The sequence below is a fragment of the Monopterus albus genome, unplaced genomic scaffold (assembly GCF_001952655.1).
Source record: "Monopterus albus unplaced genomic scaffold, M_albus_1.0 scaffold39.1, whole genome shotgun sequence".
NCBI classification, from domain to species: domain Eukaryota; kingdom Metazoa; phylum Chordata; class Actinopteri; order Synbranchiformes; family Synbranchidae; genus Monopterus; species Monopterus albus.
Window position 1 is genome coordinate 2,829,786 of NW_018127919.1, and position 9,652 is coordinate 2,839,437.

General features: G+C 38.6%; 1 protein-coding gene across 1 annotated transcript in view; it reads left to right on the plus strand.

Annotated features, from left to right (window-relative positions):
- The window catches only part of ophn1 (oligophrenin 1), a 22,673-nt gene extending 13,021 nt beyond the window's left edge, over positions 1-9,652 (plus strand). The window contains exons 15-24 of the mRNA XM_020599010.1: positions 2,012-2,096; positions 2,579-2,637; positions 3,826-3,931; positions 4,070-4,229; positions 4,929-5,076; positions 5,830-6,132; positions 6,993-7,143; positions 7,397-7,447; positions 8,549-8,594; positions 8,726-9,652. Of these exons, the coding sequence (XP_020454666.1) occupies positions 2,012-2,096; positions 2,579-2,637; positions 3,826-3,931; positions 4,070-4,229; positions 4,929-5,076; positions 5,830-6,132; positions 6,993-7,143; positions 7,397-7,447; positions 8,549-8,594; positions 8,726-8,731 (1,115 nt within the window). The 3' untranslated portion in view covers positions 8,732-9,652. The remainder of the gene's footprint in view (positions 1-2,011; positions 2,097-2,578; positions 2,638-3,825; positions 3,932-4,069; positions 4,230-4,928; positions 5,077-5,829; positions 6,133-6,992; positions 7,144-7,396; positions 7,448-8,548; positions 8,595-8,725) is intronic.

Below are 9,652 nucleotides of genomic sequence, written 5' to 3' on the forward strand. Positions count from 1 at the left end.
AATGTTGCAGCTGCAGCATTTTAAACCAGCTGAAGATTTTAGTACTAGTATGTGGCAGAACAAATAATCAGTGTCTCTGCATCTGCCATGGACAGAAAAGACACATTTTTGTTGTGTTACGATCTTGGTGATATCTTTAATGTGCTGATCAAAAGAGAGGGGAGAATCAAATTCTTGGCTGTCACAGTTTGAGAAATCCCAAAGTTGTCAATAGTTAGTGTTAACCAATCAAACCGCGTCTTTATTGAGCCAGTGACTAACATAGTAGTTTTATTAGAATTAAGGAATAGAAAGTTATTTGACATCCAGCTTTTTGTAGCAGCCAAGCAAGACTCTAATGATTTGAGAACAGCTCTGCAGGCACACATGGCTGAGTATCATCAGCGTGGCAGAGGAAATGAACTTCATGACTGCAAGGGAAATATAAAGAGGGAGGAGCAGAGGGCTGAGAGCAGAGCCCTGGAATACTTTACTGCAGAAAAAGTCTTGCAAAAAAAAGGCATAAATCTTCAAGGTTAAGTAGCTAAAAAATGGCTGCCTTTCAGCATGTTTGACTGCAGCGATTAAAAAAGTGTATGACAATGATTAAGCGACAAACGTATACTGCTCATTCAGTAGGCAGAGCATAATATTAAAATCCCCAGTAAGTTCCAGGAGGGCTTTATTTACAGGGGAGTATTGACGTCACCCTGAAACTCTCTTCACATTGAGTAACAAACTGTCAGTCATTTGCCCTTGGCAAAGAATTCACTAGTAATTTCGATGGAGGGCCTCAAAACAGATGGAAGCAGTGTCAAGTTTTGAGGTAAATTTTTAAATAGACTTGTAGGTTAAGGCAACCACCACCACTTTGTTTAGTTGTTTGAGCAACTGGGGTGTAGGTACACTCAGATGGGGAAGCTTCGTTTAATAGCATGAAAACATTTGGTTTAAGCTACGTTTCAATAAGCCAGTCATATCCAGGTTAAGCTGAAGTATCAGATTATGTTTCAGTAAGGCTTTAGTGTCTTCAGCAGCTTTAGACAATGATCAGATATTTACAGAACTGACTTGCGGACCTTGTCGAAGCTGGTGCTTTCACTAATAAGCCAGTCTGACAGCTTGGATTTTCAGTAGAAACTGTGTGTCCTGCACATGTTGGTGTGCAGATGCAGTCATGATGACCTTGGGTACTGTGTGTTTGAGGATTTTATCAGGTGTTCTGTGGCATGCTTCACCACCACCAGTGGTGGGGATGATAATTAGCTCTTTGTGATTCACATATTTAGCAGCTAGATAGCTGGTGAACATGGTGAAGTGTTTAGCTCCTAAAGAGCCAGATATTTCCCTGAGCATTCAATGGAGATAAAAAACAGCTAAAAGGAGTGTAAACATTGGACATGTATTACATTACACAAACACAGCTCTAAATGAATGAAAATGATGCTCCACATTTGCTGAATATGTAAATAAGCATCTATTTGCTAACCGTTTCCTTACAGTTTGTTTTTAAGTTATCCCGAGTGACAACAAAATGCAGGTTTAAATGATATTTATGAAATACTTTAGCATCTGTAGTCCTTTTTTTTCAAAGCCAATCTTGTGACTTGTCATAACGGGGAAAGAACAGGTGTTACATAGAACATTAACAAAGGCTCCATTCTGTTTTCCAATCAGCCACAGCCATGTTAGTTGGCATGCAGTGCCAGAACCTAAGGCTGAAGGAGCTAAATGGAAATTAGCCTTCATTCATTTTATTATTTACATGTGTGTGTTTCTGTATTATGATGTATTATGTAAAGAACGCATGTTCTTGATTTATAAAAAAAAAAAGATGATTTAAACAATTTTTCGACAATATTAATGACTTCAAAGCACCATGCTGCATTTCTGTTAGAATAATTTTGGTCAGTACTCTGTCTTCTCACAACAGTCTAGGTACTGATGTCATGGTTTTCAGTTTTTACCTTGGATTTGATGTAAACTGCATTGAGTATTTTGTGCTTGTTTGCTCTGATTTGCTCCTTTGTAGACTCCACAAACCCAGGAGATGTGGATCTCCATAGCAGCGACTGGGACGTTAAAACCATAGCAAGTGCATTGAAGTTTTATCTAAGGTGCGTTTGGTGTGTTAATAGACACGGTGGAGCAGGAGATGCATCATTTGTGTTAATACTCAGTATAGTTCTACTGTAGTTGTTTCCTAAAATTGTAATCACCAAACCCAAATGTCTGTTCTTTACTCTGTCTTTAAGTTACATTTAATTGAATCATAGTATAATACATTTTAATTGGTCATAGGTCTGACTCGCTTGAAAGTTTGAGGGACAATTTATCATTGTACAGAGCTTTAATATTCTAAGGACTAGGTATTTTCCCAACAATCTGCATGATTGCTTATCATGTGGTGTAGATCTGGACCCAGACACACATTAGAAACAGTTTGCTGTTATTAAAATAACAACTTCAGCCCTGACAGAGGTTGTACTCTCTGAGTGCTTTCTAGTGTAATTGAATGCTTTTTGTTCTTGTGTTTGATGTGGTGTGTTATACTGCACTGCAGTCTTGCACTTGTGTTTATCTGTGTCTTTATTTGCAGGAGTCTGGCTGAACCTCTGATGACCTACAGCTTACACAGAGACCTAATATGTGCTGCAAGTAAGACATGTTTTGGATACTATCCTGCAATAAGACTACCGTACTTTCCGGACTATAAGCCGCTACTTTTGTTGCTTCATGCATACACCCTCATCATGGACAACACACCATGAAATGCATATGATGCTGCTTCAAGTTACAGGCGATCAATCTGGCTGTCGAAATATCTTGTGTTACAACGTGGACACCTGCGGCTATGTACAACATGTTTTTTTGTCTTACAATTAGTGGGTGTGGCTTATAGTCCGGAAATTACGGTACAGGTGGTTGTTATTACTATATGTCTTCCTTCCCTTTAAATTGAAATACAAAACCTTTATACACATTGTAAAATCCAGCTGGTGATGTTCTCAAAAGGTAAAAGCATGCCATTACATCCCTTATAAAACTGGGGTTGCAGGCATTAGAAAGGTTAAAACCTGATATGCACTTCTGCTTTGACCTCATCCTCACTTGTAAGGATCTATGCTGTTTCTGTATTGCTTTGTGTAAATGTCAGGTCATCTTTTCAGATAGTTTGGACAGTAATTATGCCATGCATCTTGGTTGTCTTGACACCTAATGTAACCTCTATTAGCAGTGCCGGGAAAAAAAGTGGACACAAGGTATGAAAGAGGCATTTGTACATCAGTACTGTGTAGGCTGCAGGTTCAGTCCACTCCGTCTGGACAGCAAAGGAAATCTGAGTCCTCTGTTTTTGTCTGTCCCACTATATCATTGTGAAACGAGGGGATGCTGAGTTTAATAGCACCAGCCTCATTCTGTCACAATGTTAGAGGTGATCCTTAAGACAACCAGTGACTTTAGTTTCCTGGAAATGTCATTCATTACACTGCCTTCATTCGTTTTAGAGTGAAAGGCTACGTCTTACTCCAGATTGATTTTAATCATTTAATGATCATATATTGTGCTACATTCAAATCAGTATTTTTCAGTGCACCTGAATTTTGATTGCTATGTAAAAACAAACAGATGAAAAAGTCACTCCCTTACTGACATAATGTATCTGGAAAGTTATCTTGGGGATTTTTATTAGTTTTTTATTTTTATTAATTTATATAAAATGTGTATGACTTGTTTGAGTTTTAGGTCTACAGACACTGCGCTGCTTCACACTGTATGAACTTTATATATGCTATTATTTGAGATTCTACCATTTGAAAACTTTGTGTTGTCTTTGTATTACAGAGTCAGATAATCTAGATTTTCGACTGACTGAAATTCATTCACTTACCTACAAACTACCAGAGAAAAATCGGGAGATGTTGGAGATGCTTATTAAACACTTGGTCAAGTAAGTGCGAGCGTACTTTGTTGTGATTTACTTTTACTTACTGCTCCCAGAGGAACTCATGCTCTCAGATAATGTGTCACTGCCTGTTCTAGTTGCTTAGTTACATTTTATTCAAGCCAGCTTGATATTTATTCACAGTGTGTGCAGTCACTGTGCTAAAAACCTAATGACGCCTTCAAACATGGCTGTTATCTTTGGACCCACGCTGATGAGGGCACAGGAGGAGACTGTGGCGGCCATGTTGGATATCAAGTTCCAACATATTGTTGTTGAGATTCTGATTGAAGACTACAAAAAGGTATGTTGTCAGAAGATGACAGAGCATTTTGTCTCACTTGAAGGAGTAGTCCTGTCCCAGCATCTGTGAAGATCACTACTATTGTTTTGTTTGTTTAATCCATATAAAAATCACTACTATTTTAAGTTGATTGGGGCCAGGAGGATTAGTTTGACAACTAGTGGAGACTCAGGGAAGTTACTAGCCCAGGACCCAGGGACTTCAGTCTTTGTATAGACTAAACAAACAGCTTGTACCATGTTAACTGTTGACCCCCACCCACCCACCTTTGGACAGAGCCAGGCCAGCTGTTCCTTTGTTAGTTTATTCAGTACTAAGTTAGCTTTCTGCTGGTGTTGGCTTCATATTTGGTGCACTGACACAGAAGTGTTGTACATCTTCAGATGTAACTCACAAACTCACAGCAGGGAGACCATTTCCCAAAAAGTCAAGCTTTTAATTTAACAGCCTAATTCTTAAGATGATTTTGTGCAGCAGAGACACTGTCATTAGTCACTAAGCCATTAATCTGGTATTTGTACTGTTCTTAGTCCATTTGTTAAGATCATTCTGTGGAAAAAAAGCAGTAATATCAGTCTTCATACGCTTTCTCTTGGATATCACTTTATTTATTTGACACACTTATCTATATATGTATGTATTTAGCTCAAATTCTAGTTGCTAAATAAAGTGTTACCATCATTTTTTGTATGTTTATAGATCTTCTGTCATAAGCCAGAGGACAGCACCGCCCCACCTGTTCCTCCTCCTCGGATCACCCCAAGAAAGCGCCAGCCCATCACAATCTCCAAGAGGCCGCCTCGAGTTTATCAAGCTCTTAGTCACGACCCCTTCCAGCTCAGAGAGAGTAATTGTTAGCCTCTTTTAGCCTGCTTGTCGTAATCATCCTCGTCATTATCCCATTCTCTCGGGGAGTTGATGATGTTTTAATTCTTACCACAGCACATCTACAGTCATTCCTCAGACTTTTTCAAAATAAAAAATGTGGTTCAGTGTAGTGTGTGTCCATAAAATGCTACCGTTATTACATATTCCTAAACATGGAATTATCATTTTTTGTCAAAATGTGTGAATTTTCCTTTATTGTTGATAGGAAAATATTTTGATGCATTTTTTTTTTATTTCAAGGTTTTTTAAATTTATTTTTCGCATAGGACTTTTTTGTCTCAGGGTAAGTCTTGTTGAACCCCCTGTTATATGAGCGTGACTCCATCGTCTCATACACAGTGGCAGAGAAATGTGCAGTATCTACAGCTTGTCCTCCCTGTGTGGTGTGGTGTGATATGTAATTGTTCTTAACTTACCACTTAGTGTAGCCTAATAACTGGCTCTCTATGAATAATCCAAAGCTTGAACTGTGTCTGGAATTCATTGTTGCCATTTAGTTTTTGCCATTCATTTACATTTTCATTTGTGACCTTCTCCATATTTTTCCTGCACTTTGCCTGCTTTTAACAAAAAAAAAATCTTACATATGAAATATTAAGTTACTGTACGAAGATAGGAAAAATACAGTACGTCAGTGTTTAGCGCTAAATGTTGACACCACTCTGAGCAGTCACAACTTTGCATTCATCATTATGTTGTCTTGGTGCAACAGATGGCCAGAATGACAGCTCTGTCTTGGATGAGGAAGGCTCTCTGGGCCCTGTTCCCCTGCAGCGGACAAAAGTTCTAAACTGTGCTTCGTTCACTCCAAGAGAACCTCCACTAAGACAAGTGTTGATGCCTAAACCATCCAACCAACAGAACAGACATTCAGACTCCGATGTTGGGAAAACAGACGATACAAAGCCAAGGCCAGATTCTTCTTCAGCGGCAAATGGGGAGTCTGGAGTCTATGTGACCAGAGTGCACTCCTTCCAGGGCAAACGACCACCTACAAAGGGTACTAACAGAGAAGGTATGGCGAACCCTCTGTGTGTGTTTGAAAATGTCTTAAGTCATACTTAGGTTTTTCTATGTAAAGACAAAAAAATCTTAAAGCTTTAGTGTCATGAAATGCAAAGTTATGATGTATTGGTCAAATGTAACTTCTGATCTTTTTCCCTTTATCAATGTATGTGTCTACATCTTGTCATCCAAAATCATCCCTCTTCTCCACTGACTTGTAATAAGATCTTTGGTGGAGGTCATGTTTTTACTGTTTGTTCACAACATGTAAAGTGATCAATGGGTTTTGATGTTTTGGAGAGGTAGAGTATGGCCCATAGAACAATCCAAGAGATTTTGGTGCTGGACCGTCATCTTGACCCAGGAATTTTTTTAATGGGAGTTTGGGGAAACTGAGCTGCCTTGGCGGAGATTTGCACTCTCTGAGTGCTGTCTAGTTGAATAATGTGGTTCGTTGTTAAACTAGTGGGGTTGAATTAAATGTCCAGAAAGTATTCAAAATATCTTTGTATGGTTTTACAGTTATTATATGTTAATGTGAATGTTTCAAACTGGAGCATTTCAGCATCTGTCAGCTCGTTGTTTTGGTTTTTTTGGCTCCCTCTTTACTGCTATGGTTCACTCTCACTGCTCTCATCAGTTTCCAGTGCAATGGGCATCTGTTTTGAGCAAACAAGCTCATATCTTAAAGCTGCCCAGTACCAAATGTTACTGAGGGAAAGCTGATGAACAAAGCAGTGAGGTTAAAGTTTAGGTTTATCATCTAACAGCTATCCTCATCATAACTTCAAATCTACCTAATTACACATCCACATGTTCCTCATTCTTACACAATCCCCCGCACTACTACATTTTGCTTTTGATTTTCAGGAGATCCTGAGGATCTGACCAGAACAAGGTCCACAGAGAAACATGCCATTTGTAGACCCCCAGTCAGACCTCCTGAGCCCCCCTCCAGACAACCTGCTCCACAAAAGCCCAAAAGTGCAGCCAGCAGCGAGGGCACACTCACATCCTCCTAGTAAGTGTTCTTCAGTGATAAATACTTTTAGGTGTTCAAATGAAGACAGGGTCAAGAGAGCTGATACACATTCATCTACTGGATCTGAATAAAATAACCTTGAACTGACTCCGAATCAGCAGTGACACAAGAAAACTCAAATTTATTCCAGAGGCCTGAATGACTGATTGACTTACCCTTGGGATTAGGTGGTCTCTGATACATTCATTTTAATCTACAATACCAACATCTCCATTTTCTTGTTTTTCTCCAGTGTTGCCTCTAAAACACAGTTTTTTGAGAATGCCTCCAGGAAGACTCGCAGGTACGTATGTCTTTGTCTTTGTTTTTGTTCTGGTTTGTCTTTTTTCTTTAGGGAAGCTGTGTGAATACTACTGTACAGCTTCTGGAAGTTATTAAAACCACAGCAGAAGATTGTTAGAATGGCCATCATATGTAATAGCAGTAAAAATTAACTGAATAGATGTATTATAAAATGTTAACTACTTTAAGACCCCCTCCACTCAAGAATGTGTTCATTTTATATGCGCACATGAAATGAGTATGTGGGAACTATGTGAAATACACACTGGCTTACACACTGCTGAGTTGTTGTATGCGGGCATGGTGACTGTTCTTACATTAGGTCTCTCCCATTTTGGTTCATGCAAGGCTTATCATGCTGATGATGGCCTAATGCCTGTGTGATGTGGAAAACAAACACATCTGCTCTTTTAGTATTTGTTTGCATGATCTAGGGTCGTGTCTCTGCACAGGTATACAGATTAAATGAGGAATGTCTGAGCGGAAGGAGTCTGAGGGAGTTTTATCAGAGAGAGTTTATCTCTTTTCCTGCATCAGTGTTACACAGGGTTTACAGTTCACATTAACGTGTTCAAAGGGAACCCTTTGCTGGTGTATAAAGCTTTTGTTTAGCCTTCTGACAGAAGAAGCAGATTGTGACTTTTAGTGGCTGTTTGAAAAGACCCAGACATCAGAAGGGTGGACTTTCTGAACAGACTGACTGTGCAACACAAGCTTTAAAACACCATACAATGGTAAATATTGTCTGTATACAGCATTATTTACATCACTTTAGATTTAACAATTAACTGTTAGCCCTCTGAAGATCATTACAGGCGGTTGTGAAGTGCTATAGACCAGCCAAAAGGTAATTCAGATTAGTGCCACATATTTCAGGTTACTACAATTTAACCAGGTATTTATTGCACAATTCCTAAAAAAGTGATATTGCACAGCCTGACACAGATTGGTTTTATTAGGCTTATCTGATACAGTGTCATGCAATGACCCTGCAAGATCAGTGATGTCACACAGTGGGACCTCAAAGCGGAACACCTGGGGTCTGGCGCTGTCAGATGGTGCTGTCAACCATAAATGGATTGTTTTCTCTGTTTTAATTTAGTCCATCGCCCTCTCTACCACCAGCAGTGACAAATGTCAAAAAAGAGGTGAGATTTACAATTTTGCAATTTATTCAGTATTCTTTATGTAGTTAGGTCTGTCTCAGTATACTGGTGTAATACTTAAAAGAAAATGTGTTTCATATGTGAGACTGATTGCCTTTGTTTTGTTTCCTTAGAACTGAACTTGGGGAGCTTTAGACCACATCATGTGAGCTCCACATATGCTGCTGGGTGCACACCAAGCTGATGGGTGGATGCGCCAGTGAAATCAGGCGCTTTTAATCTGATCGGATAGGCTGAGGAAATTACCTAATAGAACTGAATGAGTTTATTTGGGTATGTTTGATCATTAATGGTAAGCGTTGGTTGTAAGGCTACACAGAAGCTTTCAAAGTAACTGGTACAGTGTTGGATCATTATTCCAAAGTTTGCATGAAGGGAAAGTTTCACACTAATTTACAATGTTATTTACAATGTTTGAATGACTCTTGGCCAATTTCTAGGAAACATCTGTTGTAAGTGGCTCTGACTTGTTCACATTCCTAATACTAGTTCTGAGCAGCGGAAAGATATGTTCCACACAACACTAATTGATTAAAACAGACTTAATCACTTTGATTATTAATTTGAAAATGTGACATTTCATTCTAAATATTAAGGAGATAATAATGAGAACATTTTAAATTCTAACAAGGAACAGGGGAAAATAAATTGAAATTAAGCTACATCTCAAAATGGATTAATTATAACAATTAAAGCTATTTTAGTTGGTCCATTAAAAGTATATAATTTTAATATTTATATCTGGTGAGACCTAACTCGTAACTAAAAAGTCACTTTTAAAGAGCCATTAAAAAGGTACTAGCTCTAACATGTCAGTCATACAGTCTGTAGTTTGAATTTACATGCACTATATTGCTGGTGTTACTGCTAATGGATTCAGAAGCGTCCTCACTTCTGACCTGGTGTGATTCACTTCTTACCTCCTGTAGGTGCTATAGGTTGGGTCCTCAAATTTGACCTCAAATAAATTGTTGGTATTAAAAAAAAGGTAAAAATGGATTGTTACAATGTTTTTGAAAATAGCACTCATGGGTTGTTTT